The sequence below is a fragment of the Anguilla anguilla genome, chromosome 3, assembly GCF_013347855.1.
Source record: "Anguilla anguilla isolate fAngAng1 chromosome 3, fAngAng1.pri, whole genome shotgun sequence".
Classification (NCBI taxonomy): domain Eukaryota; kingdom Metazoa; phylum Chordata; class Actinopteri; order Anguilliformes; family Anguillidae; genus Anguilla; species Anguilla anguilla.
Window position 1 is genome coordinate 13,378,679 of NC_049203.1, and position 20,478 is coordinate 13,399,156.

Consider the following 20,478-nt stretch of genomic DNA (forward strand, 5'->3'; position numbering starts at 1 on the left):
TCACTCTGTCGATGTGGGAAGAAAATTCCCCCCCCCCCCCACCCCCGACCTTCTTAATAGATTATTACTGTCAGATGAAAAAAGATTGTAAACAGATCAAAAGAAAACATAAGATGGAGGATACCTAGGTCTCAGCCTGAAGAAGGACGGAGAAACTATGTTCCCCTGATAGCCCACTCTGTTATTTATGAGAATGACACAAATTCCGAGATTGGACAGATGGTACGAGGTGCTTATGTTTAGAGTACAGCTTCAGTATGGCACAGTTCTTATTTCCTGGCTGTCTCCTTGGTGACAAATGCATTAAATGCTGTATACCTGTGTGCCTTTTTTATCAGTCAAATTATGATGTTGGATACCAGATATTTCCTGGAGGAAAACTGAGAAACTATGGAATTTATCCAGTGAGAAAGGCTTTCATTAATACTCTTTTCATGTGTGAAGGTATGCAAAAAGATACGTCTAATGCTGCAGGCTGTTCTTTTCCAAAACAGCACTTAAAAAACCATAGTAGCAATTATTTGAAAAGGGTTGTCTCTTTATTAGGTAGTTTTGGCCCCCCTGGAATTTATATCCAGTACCTAGCTGGAACTGGAAGGAGCAGAAAGCATATCTTCTGTTAATTGCCTGTTGTGGAATACAAAGCGACCAATTCAATTAGCTTTCTTCGGGTAGATGCCACACACATACTCCAAAGGGGGGATTACTATTTAAAAGGCTTCAGCCTGGTTTGCACACAAACATGCATGCATACATGCCCCCATATATACACATATACACACATTATCCTAAATATTTAATGTGAAAGAATATAAACTGACTCAACTTGCTTGAGTTATACTGAATTTGAAGTTATCTCAGCTGGAATCTCTTGCTCCTGACTACGCTGTTTGTTTATGGGTCAGGGCATAGACCTTGCCAGAACTGTTCAAACAAAAACACTGCAATAGCTTTGCAGCATTTTTTTTTGTTTTTATGTTTGTGGAAGGAAAGTATGAAGTAATTTTCCATGTCTCCTTTTTTTTTTTTTTTTTTTTTTTTTTTTTTTTGTAAATCCGGTACCGTAACCTTGAGGAAAACAAATGCATTCTAAAGGACAGTCCTGAACAAATTCTTTGTTCTCCCAAAATTGCCGTTTTCGCCACTCAATTCCCCCGCGGCTCCCGATGCATGATGGGAAACTCTGCCCGAACGTTTCCTCTGAAGCGAAAGCAGATACTCCCCGGCTCCGTGGGAGGAACCCCCGGCGGAGGGTCACGGAGAAAAGACGGCGTCTCCCCCGACGACCCGTCTCTCGGCTGCGCAAAGCCTTCGGGGTCGAGGAGCGGGAGAGGAGAGGCAGCCAAAGTCAATCTGCAGGGGCGTGCTCGCCGCATGCTTTTCATCTGAAAACACACTGACGCGGGCTTCACAGGAATCCCGTCCAGCATCCAGTTTCCCAACCGCTCCGGAGCCCCAGCTCTCTGCTCGCACACCATTTTTTACTCCGGGATGTAGACGAGGGGGGGTGGGGGGTGGGGGGTGGGGGCCGGGGCGGGGCGCGGCTTTGGTGTGTTATTAAAGCTCGCTACAAAAAGGAAAAACTAAAAATAAATACCTGGAGAAGGCGCGAGTTTGATCAGCTGTCGTGCACATGAGCGTAGCAGCGGAGGGGGTCACCTTTAAGAAATTAGGTGTTTCAGATTTGACAATGCAGGAGAAAAAAAAAATGACCTGCATTTTTTTCCCCCGTGTTTGTTTTTCATCATTAATCATTTACCGAGCACATCCGCGGGTTATTCAGAATGATGAAATAGGGGTTGGATGTGAGCAGAGGCCAACGGAATTTCTGTTTATCATTTTATGTCGTTAAAAAAAAAAGAAAGGATTTGCTGTGTTAGGCTTTGAGACAGATGAGCGGTTCTGGTCCGAACGGCCCCGAAGACGTTCTCTCATCTTTCATCGGGGAGAGAGTCGGACAGCTGTGGAGAAGGCTTGTTTACCTTTTCAAGCTGCCATGCCAAGACAAATGCTGATCTGAAATTAGTGGGGATTAAAATCGCATTAGGACATCAACTCTTCGGCGCAGAGAAAGAAGAAGAGAGCTCTCGCTAAAATATTTAAGATGGCATTTTTAACAATTTTCTTTGTATCTCATCCAAATCCTCCATCCAATTGTCTGGCGGTGTTGTATTGCAGTTAAGGGACTGGGTTTGTAGAGTTTGCATGTTTGATCACCTGTGGGGGCAGTGCCACTGAAACCTCTAGCAAGGTACAGTTTAACCTGAACTCTATTATCTATATCCTGCTCATTGAATGGATGAAAAAATAATAATTTAAGCAGTGTAAATGGCTCTGGATATGGACATCTGCAAGCTAAGAAATACAATATAAAAATATTTTAAAACTGATAGTGGTAGCAGTAGTGGAGGCGCCACTGTACTAGATTTGTTCTGGTTTCTGGCAGAGTGTGCCCCCCCCCCCCCCCCATCTCGCGGAGTCCGGTAAGACCAGACAGCGGAATTTCCTGCCCTGCTTAGACCCCCGAACTGCCGCCCACGGCTCTGCGGCTCCCAGATCCCATGGTACGGCTCAATCCCGGGATTTAAAGGTCACCTTCAATATTACTGCTGGAGCTGAAGAGAGCTGTAATCTCGCTGCAGTGCTGAAATCTCTCCAAAACCTCGGCTTAATTTGGCAGGGGGTTGGACAACTGTTCCTGATCTCATGAGGCAGCCGGGGAGCCCGACACAACCCCCCCCCCCAATCCCCCCACCCCCCAGTCTGAACTCTCTCTGTCTCTCTCCAACCCCACCCATCATCCTGCCAGTACCTCAAAAAACACAGCCAGACCTTCCCCGTAATTAAATTCTCTCTAGTTTAAGATTATTCAGAATTCAAACCCATTAAGTTGCATATTAGTCTTGATTTATTGTGTTATTTCCTTTCATGACTTCTGTTTTTCTGCCATAAAGTATTATCGTTTGAGTTAAGGTAATCCATTTTGAAAAGACATTTCGTATGAATTGTTTACTAATTCGTATTTATGTCTTCATCTATTAAATGTTGCTCTGCTCAATTAAGTATCGGGCTGACAGATTTTATGTTGTTTGTGTTCGAGATGTCAGAAAGCATCCCACATTATCATACTATTGCTGACCATGTCAAGTGCATCAGTGTAATATTGGTGAAAAAATATATACAAACATAATCTCAACAGTTTAAAGTGAAAGACTGTGAGATTTAATTGCTGGGGTTTTGAATGAGTGTACAATTATATTTTAACAAGGCATTTTTATGTTTTTAAAACATTTTTTATTTCTGAAGTCATTTCCGTCCAACCGTGTCCTAAGGCTCACCTGCTGTCTTGGCTTCAGCTTTTCGGCAGCGTGGGGATGGGGGGGGGGGGGGGGGGGGGGGTGGTGGTTGGGGTCAGCGAACGCATCAGGTGGAAAAAAAAATCGTTAAAATGCATTACCGAGCTAGTCAGTCTCCAGCTACTCTCTTTTTTCATTCACCGTTTTTTTTTCTCTCCTTTTTTCTTGAGGCGGGCTGGGCTTCTCGCCACTGTCGCGGAAAAGTTCTCCCGTGCCGCGATGGCCGCTCTCTGAACCCGGGCCTCGCGGCGGCGTTTAACGACTCGTCTTTGTGCCGCTGCCGGCCGAGCGCTCGCAGCCGTCTGTGGTAGTCCCGCGGCAGGCTACCCGGAGGGTGCCAAAACTGAAGAGATTCACATCCTGAGCGAATTTTAAAAAAAGCAAAATGTCCACAAATGGTCACTTACTACAAACTGTGTTCTGTGTCCTCTGTGAAGAAAGGGGTAGTCAAGCCTCTCGCACAATGAGACTCCTGCTAAGACTGTCACAAACACAGAGAATGGCTGGGAGGCCTTACAGCAACAAATTCAGTTTGGCTGGGACTCAATCTACATTTTTTCCCAAGCTCTAACTTTGCAATAATTAGCAAGGACATTTTGGTCAAAAACTTGGTTTGAATTGAAGATTTTGAAAGGGGAAGGAAAATTATAACTTAAAACAGAACACTTTCTCCAAACAATTGTATTAGTACAATATAACATACGTTTCCCTTTTTCATTTTAAGTTTATATTGTACAGGGTTTTTTTTTTTGTAATCTTTATCAAGGGTGCTAATATTTCTGGACCTGACTGTAGTTTTGTTTCACTGGAAACAAATTAAGTTAGTCAATCACTGAACATGTCAAAGCACATTTGTGAAGATGTCAGCTAAAGCTCGGATTTGGCATTTTGAATCAAAGTTAAGGGCAAATGTTAATTGAGCCCCGGCATGACAGATGGTTTTAGCTGGACCTACGTGCGCTTGGCTAGCTTACTAATGGAGAAAGAGGAGATTAAGGAAGGACACAGACTTCATATTAATACGTGTAACTACAGCGCTCTATGTGGACAATCTAAGCATAAACAGCTAGATAATACTCATCAGCTTTTACCACCTCTTTGACATCTTTGTATTTTAAACTGAAAATGAAACTCCTTCCTTCCTTCCATCTGCTCATTTTCTATAAATTTGTTGATACCATTTTTATTTCACTGAATTTTCACTCTAATTTTATTTTAGTAAATGTTCCTGGCAAACAAGTAGCTTACAGAAAAATGTCTGAATGCTCACAAATGCAGGTTAATCTGAACGAACACCAGGAAACCGTGACAAATGGCGAGGCGAAAGAAGACAAAAACCCTGGATACGTCCCCCAAAACACTGGAATACTTTCCCAGTGGCAATACCCTCGAGGAAGGTACTTAACCTGAATTAAGTCAGCAAAGTATTCAGTCATTTAACTGGATAATACTTTTAAAACGTAAACGATTGGAGCAAATAAAAATAAACGCGGCCCCTGGAGCCGCGGGCGGATCACACCTGCCGCGGTCAGTTGGGGGGGTGTGCCGCCATGTGCTTTGAATAAGTGCTCGTTAGCACCGCGAGGTGGGGGCCGGGTGATAATGTCGCTTGCGGAGCGGGTCAACGGTACGTTGGGGGAATTGCGGCCGGGCCGGAGTTTTCACTGTCGACCCTAAAAAATGTGGGATCTGCTGTTGATTACAGCTAATGGAGGGAGGCCAGGAGTTATAGCACCCCTCACCCCACAAGCCCCCCCCCCCCTCCCCAGGCGTGGGCTGAAGAGAGATCCGCCCTAACTCCGTGACGCCAAGGCTCCAGGGCAGTAGTGAACACCCCCCCCTCACCCCCCTCCTTCACTCCGGGCCGGGCCATGCCACAGCAGATGTCTCTCCGCTCAGAATGTTGGGCCAGATCGTCTTGGCTTGTTTGTTTTTAAAACTAGGGTGCAGACCGTGGAGACAAACAGGGTCTTGTTGGAATGGACTCTTGCTTCTCTGCTGTAGCTACAGTTTAGAGGGGGAAAGAAATCAGTTTGGCGTGTTCTGTGTGCGCATCAGAAGAGCATGCCCTGTTTTATTTGTGCATCAAGCTTACTTTGTCTGTGTCTCTTGTTCTCTTGCTCTCTTTCACACACTGTTTTACTCAAGCATGCACACACACACACACACACACACACACACCCACCTTCTCTCTTCAGGAGAAATCAGGCTCCACCCAGCCCTTCCTTGTCAGAGGGATTCTGGGAGTTTAGTTCACAGCAACCCTTTCGCTCGTATAAAGCCTGCTCCTCATCCCAGTTCTTGTCAAGATGCTTCGAAGTGCTTGCTGTTATTGGATTGGCTGGACCTTTAGAGTGTTGATGACCTATGGACTTGTCACTGCCAAAGTAATGTCCATCTTTCCATGAAGGAAACTCTCATGTCACTCTTGGGAGCGTGAATGATGCACATGCTTAATGAAAGTTCTTTTTTTTTTTTTACCTCCAAGGTGCGCAAGGGTATTCTGGGATGTCAGACATAGTTCTTCCATAGTAGAAAAGTGTGGGAATGGAACTTCACCTGTTTCCATTGAACCTGTCACGGTTTTTCCACATTGAATCTTTAAGAGTCTACCGCTGTATTCATAATGGAAACAAAGACGGTATGACGATGCCGTTCACGGACAGGAAACGCTGATTTTCCAATCACATGGGAGACACAAATTAGGCCCTTTGGCACTTTAACTTCTGGCGACTGACTGAGTCACTTACTTGCACGTATGCTCATGCAATCTTTGGCAATTACATATGCATGTAATTACCGGCTTTCTGCACACATGATTCACATCAATGAACACCATTAACACAGGTTCTCTCAAAGGCATGATTGCTTGGTTGGCATTAAAATCCTGTAATGCCTTGACTTTCAGATAATTAAGCTGTTTATCCCCCAAGACAATCTAGCTGCTACTAGGTTTATTCTGAAATGCTTTTTTTTTTTCTCTTCAGAGATGAATGCTGGGATATCGTCTTTGGAAGCGTGTTTTATTTTTAATGGCACACCTTGCTTTTAGAAAATGCCAGGTCTATTTAGCAGAACTTTCAGGCTGCAATTTCTAACGCATTCATAGAATCTTGCTGTTGATTCACCTCCCCGTATTCATTCCTGTCACCATTCCTGTGGTGGCAGGAATGAACTCACGCTGGATGCGTGTTTTGATTTGCATTCGTGGAAAACAAAGCCACAGGAAATAACATCAGCCTTGCATGCAGCCGTTTATGGTGGGCGAGAAATGAAGCTGTCTTGTCTTTGTGTCCCTGCTTGAATCACATATTAATTTCACATTCACCCAAACCACCTTCCTCCCTCCACCAAATTAGAAAGTCCCCCCTTGTCTCGCACAGTGAGTCGTGAGTCAGTGGGTCAAGCAGCTCCTGCAGTAGTGACCTTTCACCACTAGAGAGCAGGAAAAAGGGCTCATCAATGCAATGCCATGGCAGGCTGTGAGCAGGCCCCCAGTTTCAGCTCTCTTTTAATGGAGGATAAAGACCTTACTGTGACAAGACTGTGCTTGCCTGCTAAGGGATTGTCTGCCAGAGGAATAGACAGGGAGAACATGAGGGAACAGGTTTTTGCTTAATTAAAGGTGCGAAGACGTGCAAGATTGGGAGAGGAACATGCTCATTTCTGAATCGTAATAGAATAAATGTGTCAGGGTGTCACAAGGTACTGCATTCTGGCTTTTGCTTTTTTTTTTTTTGAAAGGAAGTTCAGTTCTTTTGCTGCCCCCTCAGTTCAGGAGCTGCAGACTGCTTTCACGTATGCAAGAGTTCTTGGGTCTTCCAGAGGCCCCTTAACTGGGGATTTCAGTGCCTCACGTATGTCTTTGCCATGGTTATTAATTGGGAATGTATACAGAATTGGACAAAATGTAGAGCATATTGCCCCATCTGTGTGAATACTCTTGCGTGTACTTAAATATGTGCATTGTTACCAAAGCTCGATTGGTCTGCCTCATCTCAATAAGTGTGTGTATATTTGTGTGTGCGTGTGTCTGTGTATGTATTTATGTGCGTCGGTCCCAAAGCCTTACCGGTTGGTGGTCTTTCCAATTCTGCATGTCTTGGTTTGACGGCTCCTTTCTAGTTGATCCAGGGGAAGGCGTCAGTAGACTTAACGAGCTGTTATGGGAGTGTCTCGCCACTAACAAGAGGAGAGGGGCCACACGGAGAGCGGTGCACCCTGGGAAATACCACCCTCCCCATGTGTAGCATTATTTAACTGCCATTGAAGCTTCTATTTGCTCAATTCAGGCTCCTTTCCAGGGCCAATTGCATTGCCATAGGTTACATTACATCTATTTGCAAGGCTGAAAATGTCTGAAAGCATTCCTTGCTAAATTCTTCACCTTGCTCAATGGCCTAGCATCAGTGTGAAAATTGCAACCGTCTGGTCGCATTCCACTATTATGACTGTTTTAATTGTGTTTTGAGTGATTTGCACCAAAGGTACGTTGTTTAATGTAGGGAAGCAGGAATGTTTCCAGTCCAAAGACAAAATGTGCGTAAAGTAATACAAGAATACTGAGGGTCTCCCGTGGTTTGAATTTCGCTGATATTTTGAGAGCAGCACCAAACATAGAGATGAAGAGTCCAAGTTTTTTTGGGGCGATTGCAGTTCCCACAGGGCTGTTCCTGGCCGTTTTCCTCCCAGCTGCGAGCAGCGCACGTCACCCCCAGACCGCATCGCCCGCCGAAAAGCGCCTTTTAACTCGCTGCTCTCGCCAAGGCCTGTAAACGCAGCCTTGCCCTGATATTTAACACCTTTTATTTTTCTTTATTGGGGTGGGATTCGACCGCGTAAATGCCGTGGATGTTGCCGGGGGAAACAGATTGGAAGAGAGCGTTTGCACGTGTGCCTGCAGGACCTCGGGAGCCGGCTGAGACCGCAGCCTCCCGGTTTGGGCCGTGCGGCTACTGGGGCGGAACGCCACGAGCGGTGGGTGTCGCCGGGGTAACGGCGGGGAGCAACGTTTAGGGAACTGGGAAGGAACTGGGACGTCTGAGGTCGCGGATTCGGTTACCAGTTGGGACACTGGTAATCGAAAACTGCCATTTTACCCTTGAGCAATGGTGAAACCTTAACCTTCAGTAAATATTCAGCCTTATAAATGAATCGCAAAAAAACGTTGTGTAAGTTCCCCTGGATAAGACTATCCAAATGGTAAATGCTTAAATTTAATTTAAACAGCCCGGAAAGAGCAGAAATCCTCTGCACTCAATAGTATAGTTGGCATTTAAAAAATGTTGGCAACAACAGACCCTAAAATAAAACCTGGCATAGATCTCACACGCAAAAGAAAATGTTTTACATCATCAAATACTCCTTATTAATGCACTTAAGCAGGAGAAAGACGGCCATTTTAGCACTCAAGCCATCATCAGTGTCAAGAAAGGTTCTTCCCTCACTCAGCATATGGTAGAAAAAGAAAAAGAAAATTCCCTCCGGAAAAGAGCATCTGCTAAATGCCATGACGTAAATGCAATGCAACGTGCACGCATGCACCCACGGTCTGAGGAACCCAGTCTCTGCTCTTCTTGTTTGGTCACAGGCAGGCAAGAAGGCATGGGGCTCCACCAGCCCTATATCTGGACCTCTCTCACACCCAGTCTCCTGAGATGCCTCCCGATTTTAAAAACGAGCTTCAGGGGATGAGGGTTCGGATCGTCAAACCCCCCCCCCCCCACCCCACCTCCCGGAAAAATGAGACAGCACGGGGGATGGACTCAAAATGGGGAGATTGCGGGTTCAGATCCCAGATGGTTCCGATGGAAACATGTTACGCAGCTCTGGCCTTCCTCCCGCCCCCCGGCCCCCGGCCCCCGCCCCCCGCCCCCCCGCTGAGTAGTATGGATAACACGCGGCGAGCGGGCGAGCTAGCGAGCGAGCGGAGCAGAGCGGAGCGCGACTCCCTGGGCGAGGAGGAGCACCACACGCTCGGAGACGAGATAAAACCGCATTTTAGACACACTTTACAGGATTACCAGCTCTTTTTTTCTCCAGCGTCTTCCTCCCACATAATTACTGCTGTGTTTAGGCGGACGGGAGAGAAAGATGGCGCCGGCCTCTACCCGGCAGCGACAGCGGCGGGTGTGAGAAGCGAGAGGATCCCATCGCTGCCTTTCTGGGGGTGGGGGGGGGGCGGGGGCGTCGGGGCTTCTGAATCAATAGAGTCATCATCTCCACTAGCCTTACTGCTGGGAAGATCTGTGGCTTCCTCGCTTTGTGCATCACAATATGGTTGAGTTTTGAGGGGGTGGGGGGGATGGGGATGTCTTGGCACCTTTCCCAGACCCATTGCCTCTTAATAGTGATGACATCATTTAGGGGGAAGGCCACACCCCCCCCCCCCCCCCTTCTCGACACCACCCACCCATCTGCTAATAGACCATTAAAGAGCCATTTGGAAAACGACAAATACGACATGACGGGCTCAGTGGGTAATTGCTGCTAGCTATTGATTTCCTTCTTTCCTCGTTTCTTCCTCCCCCTCCGTTCACCCCCCTACATTTTTGCTGTCCTTCTGACTACAAAAAAAAATAAAAATAATAATAATAGTAATAATAATAATAATAAAAATAAAATATCATTCTGCATGTTTGTTTCCCAGTAAGTGTAGATTCAGCGCTGAATAAAAAAAGGTGGAAAACGTAATAGTGAGAAGCAGGTGTGCGGTTCTACATGTGGAATGAGGCGGAACCGTGGGGTTAGCGGGTTCGCTACGCGCGTTGCCGGGGAGGCACCAGCAGCCGGACGCCATCCATGAATTTAAAAAAAAAGGAGTTTCTTCCTCCGCTCTGTCGGACCCCGCGGAAAGCGAGATGTCACTTTGGCTTCCGTCTCAGCCCCCCCCCCTCTCGGGTTCTCCTCCTGAGCTGTGGAGGGGGAGTGGGTGAAGTCGGCCGTTGAGGCGGGGGGGGGGGGGGGGGGGGGGGGCACGGGCCTTTGGGAATAGAGGCGGCTGGCAGGCTGGAGCAGGCGTGTGGGTACGCCGCTCGCTCGTCCCGGCCCGTTCTATATTTATTCCCCCCCTGTCTGCGAAAATTAGGTCACCCAGGTGATTTTTTTATGTTTTATTTTTTTACCCCACTGCTTCATTTCCTTCATCATGAATCATTGTGCTGTTTACTGCTTTCACTGTCTCTCTCTCTCTCACTCTCTCTCTCTCTTACTCCCTCTCTCATTAATGCACGTTTGTGCTGATTTTAAGCCGTAAATCTGAGGCTGTGGACGGGACCGGGCCGGAATCCCGAGCCCCGAGCGTTCAGAAGCGGGTTTTTCCGTGTCGGGTCGGCTTCGCTGCTTGCGTCCGGTTACCTGACGCTGGGCTCCCCGGTTTTCCCCTTCGTGACCACCGGCGGTTGAAGGTCTGAAGGTTTTTTGAAGCGTATCCTCCCATGTTAATGTGCAGGTCTAGTGTGATGTGATGAAATTCAGGTTCATCCATGGAGAATCCTAAAAATCCCTCTTGGCACCTGGCAGCCTGGCTCACCAGAAAAACTAGAAGTGTTTTTTTTTTTGTATTTACTGTCCCGGAAGTGTAAAATTAGCCCAATAGCGTGCAGCATGGTCTACCATCTAAAAGACACTACTTCGCTAAACTGCGCTGTGGGTGTGCTGTATCAATGTAGTTGTGACTAGTTTCCTGATGACTTAAAAAAAAAAAATTATTGGATCATTTTGATGTCATGGAACCATTATAGATGGATGTAAACATCAGGGAAGCTATGATATGGTGTGGTGCCCTTTGATTTCAATTTTAAGTAACACAAGCAAGTGCTGACACCGGCACTGAGTTTGAGTGTATAAATGAAACAAAAATAAACCCTGGCCTAGCCCTCTTGGTCAAAGCGCGGTTTTTGTCTTCGCTGTAAAATCAGCAACCAGTTCTGACCAAAGAAACCACAAGAGGTGAGTTAAGTTGTGTAATCAGCTGCTTAAATTGACCAATTAAGTGCTGAGTAACAACGCAAAGCTTTACGCCCGGGGGCTCTCCAGGGGCAAGAGTGAACTCCGCTGATTCACAACATTGGCTGGTTTCACCGCGTAGTCCTTTTTGCATTGTAGCCACCGTATTTAACCACATTGTTTAGAGAACTGAGAACCCTGTGCAGAGAGAGTGAGGCAAACGTGGAAGGGTTCCAGAATGTCCATTTCCATAGTTACAGGAGCTGCCGTTCACCTTCCATTTGTATAAACGCCGAGACCCTATACTTCGTTCTCTTAAAGTAGGGATTTTTTTTATTTAAAAAAAACAGCGATATTATCATGCAGAATATATCGCCGCGCTCCCTCTGTGTCTCGAATGAGAGTGTTTTAGGTGGTGAAAAGGCGGCTATTGAAAATGATGCAGAAATAGCATCGCGCATAAGAAGCAGATAAAGCAAAAGATGCCTGAACTCAGAAACTCGGAGCGTGACATGTCTCCTATTAGCGGGAGCTATGAAAGAACACGTCGAAAATGCACTTGATCTTCAAAGCCCCTGTTTTGTATAATCCCGCTCTTGAAAGGTTCATTAAATGAAAACCTAAGAAAGAGGAATGCTGGGAGCTTGTTGGCGGCGGCGGCGGTGGTGGTGTCTGTGTGTCGGGGGTGGTGGGGGGGGGGTGGGGTGGATTTATCGGAGGCAAGGCTTGGGGGCGGCCGGGGGGGTAGAGGGGGGTCAAGGGAAGAAAAAGAAACACGAGGTTAACGAGCGTTCCTTTCTCCCGGGGCCGAGGCGGCGGGGGGATTGTGGCCACTTGTCTGTGGCGATACCCGGCTCTCCCGGTTCTCATCTCCCTGAGCTATTGTGTGAGAGCCACAAAGAGAGGGCTTTGATTCTCCTGGAGTGGGATCTAATTAGCTGACCACTTTTCTAAATGGCTTCTCTGTCACGACACTTTAATTGGGGATGGAATCTGGACAAGTTAATAAGGCAGACGGAGCTCGAGTGGAGGGAGAGGGAGAGGGGCGGGGCAGGGTAAGGGGTGTTTTCTTATTTTTTTGGAATGGAGTTTTGGGGTGGTTTTAAGAGAGGGATGGATGCGAGGCAATGAATGGTGGACAAGGCTGGGAAAATGAGGGGATTGAAGGTGAAAATATTCAACATGGGGGGGAGGTTCACAATAATGGAGCACAGCAAATTTCAGGCTGACGGGGAGGGTGGGGCTGTGGGTGCTCCTTGTGTTTGGGCCTGGGGGTATTACTGAGATCTTGCCAAGACCCCCAACCCCCCCGGGCCCCCCCAGCCCACTTCGAACAGACTCCCAATTGAGAGACATTGTCCATTACATTGAGCTTTGAGTTGTGAGAGGGAAGGGGTCTGGGTGGGTGTGTGGGGGGGCGTCTCTGTAAAGTAAGGGTTTTAGCCTACTGTGCCACCCAGTCACTAATTACAGACCGTACAGACGGAGCAGCGCTAAGCTACAGGCATTTGCAGCTTGCTATAATTGCTGCTGGCATGACTCACCTTGCAGAATGCTCAGTAAAATTCACTCAGCGAAAGGAAGACCAAAAAAATAAAACCGTAGTTTAAGTGTTTAAGCTTGTCGCAGATGGAGGAGAGTGAGGCTGAGAGAGACAGAGAGAGAGAGAGAGAGAGAGAGAGAGAGAGCCTGAGAGAAACAAAGAGAGAGAGAAAGAGAGAGCCTGAGAGAGAGCTAGATAGAGAGAGAAAGAGATAGAGAGAGCTTCACGCTAACACAGAGCGAGGAGCAGGGCTGTCGCTCTGGCCTGAATCATAATTACAGCAGCCGGGGGGGGAGGGGAGGGCACGCCCCCCCGGGGATGAGATCACGATCAGAGTCGATACCTGCGTGCGGCCCCCACGAGGAGTCTCCGCGCGCTTTTATCAGCCCTGATTGCTGCTTTGCGCACTGCCTGTGCGTGCGCGAGCGTAAACACGCGGGCCCCTGGGGAGCCCCTCGTACCTGCGAGATGGAGGCGCCCCAGCTTCCCATCCGATGCTTCAGGAACCCCTATAAGGGGCGCGGCGGTAATGAGCTGTTTATCGCTGACTCGTTTGATCCAGCGATAAGGTTTTCTCTTGAGCATAACGCAGCGGATGGTTGAAATCATTTTTGGTTCAGCTTGACTCTTTTTTTTCATTACGAACTGCAGGAAATTCCCTCGTTCGCTTTGTCGTTACTTAGCGTTGTCCTCGAAACCTTGTTAATGCCACTGCTTCAGCTACGCATAAACAAGCAACATATTGCGGTAGATATTTTTAGGTCTTTAGCTTGTGAACCTCCCTTTTCTGACACATCACATCAGTTCAAGCTTTCCCTTGTACATTTTCAATTGTCTTTTTTTCCTTTTTTTAATAAAAAATTGTTGGAAGCTGGAAGCAATGCGGATTTGTGTGCGTTTCTCTAACTCTGGGTCATGTGACTTGTCTTCTGCAGCTACATCCAATGGGACCCTAGAGGGGCTGGAGAACCGAGAGGGCGGAGTCTGCAACACCCTCACCATGAAAATCATCATGAAAGTTGGACAGGGTAACGTACAGTTTTAATTAGCAGTCATTGATTCACAGCATGTTCACTAATTGTTAAGGAAGGAGTAATAACAGTTAACTCCATCTAGTCAGCCATTGAGAGTGTATAGTTGTTGCTGATTATTGTTATTATTATTATTATTGCAAAGTATGAATCGCTAGATACATATTCTTTTGGTGAGATTTTTATAAGATATAACTATGCATAGAATCCATAGGGTGGTATTTAAAAATAGCTGTCCCTAAATTAATATATCACGTACTGTACCATACAACGACTGCGAACAATAACTTAATAACATATATTTATTTGAAAATACAAATTCAGAATTGTGCATGTATGCCACCGAAAATCTTAGGATGATAGGCCCACTTGATATTTGCAAAACCAGTTTTCATTTTAGACTTTGCGTGGGTCTTTCTGATTTACTGTGCTCCGCGGCAAAGCGCGAAGACCTTGGCTCTGAACCGCGTGATAACATCTGTGTCCAATGAGTGTCCAATCGCACGCTGAGGTCTTCATCTGAACCAGGAGGGACGCTGAAATGGTGTGCACCGTAATGGGAGCTCTCCGGAGTGTGTGAACGCCTGGCTGATAATGTGAGCTTTGTGGACTGAAAGCCATGGACTTCACAAGCTATTGTTCCTAAAGTAGTCACCCAAGGGTCTGGAATTCACAGTGCATACTCCACCCCCCCAACTCCCCTTACTGATGGTGGAACGTAGCCCAATGACTTCATTTAAAAAAAACTCGCTTTTTAATATTTTGCTTTGTTTTTGGAAAAATTCTATTTACAATCTGTCGGATGAGAAAAAAGAGCTCTTATTTTCAAAAAGAGATTTATTATTTTTATATAATCTCTCAGTACATTTAAAACAAGGTTTTGGAGGCCGCATTTGCCTTTTTCATGTTATGTGCCATTTTCCTGTCCACTTGTATACATATTGGGTTTTTGTTTCCCAGAGCTGTTCAAATGTGGGCAGCCAGATTCACTTGTTGCACTCTGGGAGGTGGGCCTGTTGTTTCTGGGAGTTGGTGCGTGCAGGGGCGCCTCCGGACTGTCCCGGTTGCCTGATAGGGGCCTCCGTCACGCCTCTGCCACCTGGCAGTTGGCATGGGCTCCGCCGCCGCCCTTGGAACTGGGTCTCTGATTACCCAGCGGTCCCCGGTGGGGCGGGGGAGGGGGAGGTGTCAGCGCTGGGCGGGCGTAAAGTGGGTCAGGACGTGATGCGCGCGGTGATGGCTGCTGTCTGATCCGCGCTGGCGTTCCGTGCCCTCTTCCAGACGGACCGCAGCGGCTCTGCTCGTCTCTCAGGTGCTCAGAGCGCACGCTGGTCCCTGTGCTTACGCCATCCGCGGCTGCGGGTCTACTCCTATCCGCATCGCTATGACAGAATCAGAAACAAAAGCAGAACGGCTGTGTCCTCTGCTTCAGGGAGCTGATTGGAGGTCAGGAGGAGCAGAAGGAGTAGGGCGAGGTCAGGAGGAGCGGTGGGGGGGGGGGGCTGGGGGGTGTGCGGTCTCTCTGCTGCGTGAGAGCAGGGCGACCATCGCTCCAGCTCCCGCTGCCGTCCTCAGGTCCACACGGGGGCCAGATCGCTGGAAAAAACCACCAAAACCCATAAAGAGCAAAAACTATCCGACTGCCTCAAATCACACTAACTGTAATTTACTGTCCCCCCTTAACTCTCTCCCCCCAGAGTAGCCTTTTCCCTTTCAGTTGCTGGAGTAAGGTTTTTTTTTTTCTTTCTCCCCCCTCTTGGGTGGTGGAGTGGTGGTGGTGGGGGGAGGGGGGGAGGAGGGGATACAAGCCATTTGGCCCCATTAACTGCATGAATAATGAAAAACAATGGGAAAAAAGTGAATGTATGATCGCTTTAACCCCATTCTGCCACGGCTGTGAGCGGGCTCCGTATCTCAGCCGCGGAATGCGGCCCGTTCTCACGGGCCCTCGGCTCCGGCGACGCGCGGCTCGCTGGAAAACGCCCCGCTGCGCACCCTTTTGGGGAGACGTTGAGGTATCCCGGCGAAGAACGCGAGCCCCCTTTTCGCTTTCCATGGCGACCGTGATGCACTGCACAGGACGCGGAGACGGCGGAGAGGAGAAAATTAACTGTTTTTTAAACGATTCCTCCTGCCGCCGGGAGGGCAGACGTATTTTGTGAGACGGCCCAGAAATCTGGCAGAGTAGGGGCCTCATTAAGCCGCAGACATATTTCACACTGGATCTGTAAAAGGCGGAATTTGTTCCTCCCACATTTATCAAGGAAAGATAAACCCGGTAACAAAAAAGGAAACAAGATGTCCTCGAAGATAATTAGCCCTGCGCATTGGAGACAGAGAGAACCGGAAGGGAAACAAGGTTGTTCTTAACTGAGCCCCAGTGGACATCAGACATTGATTGTTCTGGCAGGCCTATCAAAATCAGAGTTAACGTATGCACCGCACTGACAGGCAAGCCAAGCGATCGGACAACCCTCAGTGTTGACTTACTGTTAGGCTACTATGCTGGCGGGCCATGCAGTCAAACAGGAATCGCTGAGTTACAGCCGAAACGCTGACTCTATCACCATTCGTTTTTTTATCACAGGCAACAATCTCATACATCAATATTATGGGCTTTCCACTAAATGAGCAGAAATATTATATATCTGTATAAAAAACATCAGGGTGTGAATTTCCAAGAAATGTCCTGGGGAAGTGGTACGGTAGTAAAATGCCAGAAGACATTTTAGTTCAGTGGCGCACCCGGTCATGAAACAAACCGTCGAGCTGTTAAACTTCCACCCCGACATATTTATATAAGGCAAGTAAACATGTGTGTTTTTATAGGGACTATTTTCAAAAACAGGAAACTGCATTTTAAAACGGATATCCAGCCACAGTCGAAAGATTACCCACGTCCCTGTGGTTACCTGTGTGATGGAAAGCCAATAAACATCCAGCCATTTGGCAGGCTTTGATTTTGCCACCATTTTTGTCTAATCTAGTTCATTAAGGATTGAGCCGCTGCCCAAACACGAAAACAAAGCTATTTACAGTGGAGGCTACATGGTAACAGTGTGTGAAATCGGTTACATTTTCTTTTCTTCTCCCTGTGTGCATGGCCATCAGAACCACGGCAAACAGGGAGACAGGAGGACGTCTTGGACAGAGGTCAAAGCTAAATGCAAAAGACAACTATAGAAATGGATTTTTTTTTTCAAAAATGCAAAATGTGCATTTTTATTACTAGGGAAATTAACTACTATGTTGGTTGTGGACTCATTTTTTATTTCGTTTGAACGCCTATAATTACACATAATAATCACAGATTCTTCATACTCTAATCATGAAGGGAGAAGCAGTCTGTGGTCTGTGTATTTGTGCATTCCGCGAGTGGAATGGAGCTTATATCCGTTGGAAGCGGTGGCAGTTTTCTCGCCCGTTCTCCCAGAACGTCCTGCGCTTTGCGTCCGGGCGAAACGCAGATGTGCGCTAATAAAGCCGCGAGGCGTGAGAGGCGGCCAAACGTCGCGGATTATCGGCACGGAAAGGACGGCTTATTTAGCAGCGCGAGGACACACTGGAGTGTGTCGTCTCCCCGGCGTGTAGCTTGTTCCTCCTGACGGAGCACAAAAATACGCTCCGGTTTCAACCCAGAACCCACAGCGCACATAAATCATGGGTTACTACATCTCTCTGGCTGACTGGCTTCATACTGATACTATGGAGAGAGTCCAGCTCAACCATCCCACTTACAGTACATGAGGAATTGCTACTTTTTACATTGGTCTCACTTTTTTTATAATAAAGTTGCAAAGTAATACAATATTTGTGCAAAGTAGAAGAAAAAATAGGAATTTCTTACTTAGATATGTGAATTGAATCTTTCTTTATTCCACTAAGAGAGAGAGAGAGAGAGAAGGTTGTTTCTGCTCACGGCTTCTGGACTGCAATTTTTAAGACTTTGCAGGGTAAATGAAACCAAAGTATCCAGATGGGGGCATGTGTGTGATAACACGGAATGGCCGCCAGCAGAAAATGGCCGTCGTGAAAAAAATTGCTGCTGCGATTCCCTTAACCATAAACCCCAAGATGCTGCTAAATCTTTCACAGAACTGACATTAGTTTGGCGAAAAAGGGGCTGAATTAAAGATTATAGTGTATGCTCTTAAATGTCATGCTTGGAATGTAAATGCCTGGAGAGGTGTGCAGTCAGCACTTTATTCAATATGGCTTCCCTTTTTTATGACAAATTAAATTCATTTCCTTTGGGATCCTGGAGTCCCCAGTCGAGAGAGTAAATGGTGAAACATACCTGCACTAATGACCATTTTCCAAGAGTCGGTTTCTCTTATTAGCCAATGTCTGTAAGTGTTGCTCTCGACTCAGTATACAGCACCCTAGAGATGCGCCGTAAAATATTTTAACGTTGTAACAATCAGGGAGTTTTAGTGGCAGTGACAAGTAGCCGTAACTATTTCTTATGCTCTTCGTTAAAGCTTTTGTGAAATGGCATTCAAGCTTGCAAGACTTTTTTTTTTCTTCTCTCCTGTACATTTTTACTAAGGTAATGTCTCATTTTTAATTTTATGAAATTCATAAAGGTGTCTAAATATTGGGTTTGAAAAAAATACTCTTCCCAGCCTGGCAGCCTAGTACCTGTGGATAAAATTGTCAGTGAAGAAGACAATTAAGACACTAGCGATTTGCTAATTAGTAGCATTACCAGGGCTAATGGCTACAGGGATAACAGCTGAATGTTTGCGTGCCGTATGCTAACCAGGTATCTTCTGCTGTCCTTTTTTTGTCTGGCATTTTATGCTGGTTCAGACCCAAATGCAGTGGTTCACGATCCAGTGGTTACAGAGGATCCAGGAAACGGGAAGGACGAGTCTGTGAAAGCCCCCACCACCAGCCCTGCCAAGAAAGAGGGGCCTGTGGAGCCAGGGAACACAGGTGAGTGCACCTGGACACGCCCCAGTTTCCTGGCTTTGGCCCAGTTTGCTGGGGTTTGGGGGAACAGCTGCTTCAGCTGAAATAGCGGCGAGAGGGGGTGATTCATAACCAGTGTGTCACACTATGATGTCTGGGCTCACATAGGCACACATGCACGTACGCGCACACACACACACACGCACACAAGCAGACTTACAAACTTGTGCACGCACACACACACGCACACACGTGTACAGATGTACACACATGCACAAGCACACAAACACACACACACATGCACACACACATATACACATGTACACACGCACACATACACAAACACACACACACATGCATGCGCACACACACAAACACACACACAGTAAGTAACCAGGTACTGTAAGATTGTGATGAATGCATTTATGCAGATCATACGGGCAACATAAATTTTTCATGCTGAAGGGAAACATTCAAAATTAGGACCAGGAGGTGGTCTTTGAAATTTAATTCACTTTTTTTCCCCCTGTACTTACTTGGGTAGTTTTTTTTAATGCAGAGGGGAAAAAAGAAATCATTCTTGGAAAAGAAAAAAGAAACAATAGCACTGATGCCTCGGCTATCTTTAATAACAAAATGACTCATCTGAATCCGAGTGATTCCTTTTTTTAATTATCTGATTTTTCAGACTTGATCCGCACTTCAATCCAGGCTTTAATTTTCCCTCTGTGGCTGTATTTATGACTGAGTCCATTACGCACATCAATGCAGTCCCAAATTGCTCCGATGTGATTGTAATAAGCACTTGAAGCAAATAATCATTAAATAGTTTACTTCTTTCTCTCCCCCCTGCTCTTTCTCCTCGCCTCTTACCCTCCCCATTTTCCCTGGTTTTTTTTTTTTGTTTTTTTTTTTTCAAAAACTTCTCCTTATTATCTGGTCGGGGGATACTTGGTCTGCCCTAGTTTTTAATTATGCGGAGCGCTTGTGCAGATAGACATGCAACTCAAGTGTGATAATGAAAAATTAAAAGCGTGGCTGTGGCACGGCGATGGAGTGGCGGATAAGATTTTGAGAGGCTGTTAGAATCCCTCGTCGAGCTCGAAGCAGTCCAGGGGGGCTCTCTGAAATCTGCATGGTAGACGTGTTCATTTCTGTTTTGTTTTTTTGTGGGGGGAAGCTGAGATGTGGCTCACTAAAGCTACACTGTAATTTTTTCTTTCTTTTTACTGAGCCAAGTAAAGAAAAATCTAAGCTCACAAATATTGAGTCCCCCCCCCCCCCCCCCTCTGAGATTTTGGCCTACTGAGAGACAAATCAAGATCAGATGTGCCTAAAAGGACTTTCTCTTCTCTACAAAGAGTAGACTTCTCCCACAGCCCTCTCTCTGCATCCATACTACTGTCCATAGCCAATAAGCTCCTCCCTCTCATCCATACTACTGTCTATAGCCAATAAGCCCCATCCTCTCATCCATACTACTGTCCATAGCCAATAAGCACCTCCTTCTTGTCCATACTGTGGCCCATAGCCAATAGGTCTGTCCCTCTCCATCTATACTACTACCCATAGCCAATAGGCCCCTCCCTCTCCATCCATACTACGGCCCATAGCCAATTAGCCCCTCCCTTTCTGCCCTTACTCCCTTTCCCTACTAACACAGACACAGTGCCGTAGGCCTGCTGTG

At 46.7% G+C, this 20,478-nt stretch overlaps 1 protein-coding gene across 1 annotated transcript in view; it reads left to right on the top strand.

The window, feature by feature from the left end:
* Positions 1-20,478, top strand: part of LOC118223129 (ephrin-B1-like) — an 89,843-nt gene that overhangs the window by 61,859 nt on the left and 7,506 nt on the right. The window contains exons 3-4 of the mRNA XM_035409302.1: positions 13,782-13,874; positions 18,690-18,815. Of these exons, the coding sequence (XP_035265193.1) occupies positions 13,782-13,874; positions 18,690-18,815 (219 nt within the window). The remainder of the gene's footprint in view (positions 1-13,781; positions 13,875-18,689; positions 18,816-20,478) is intronic.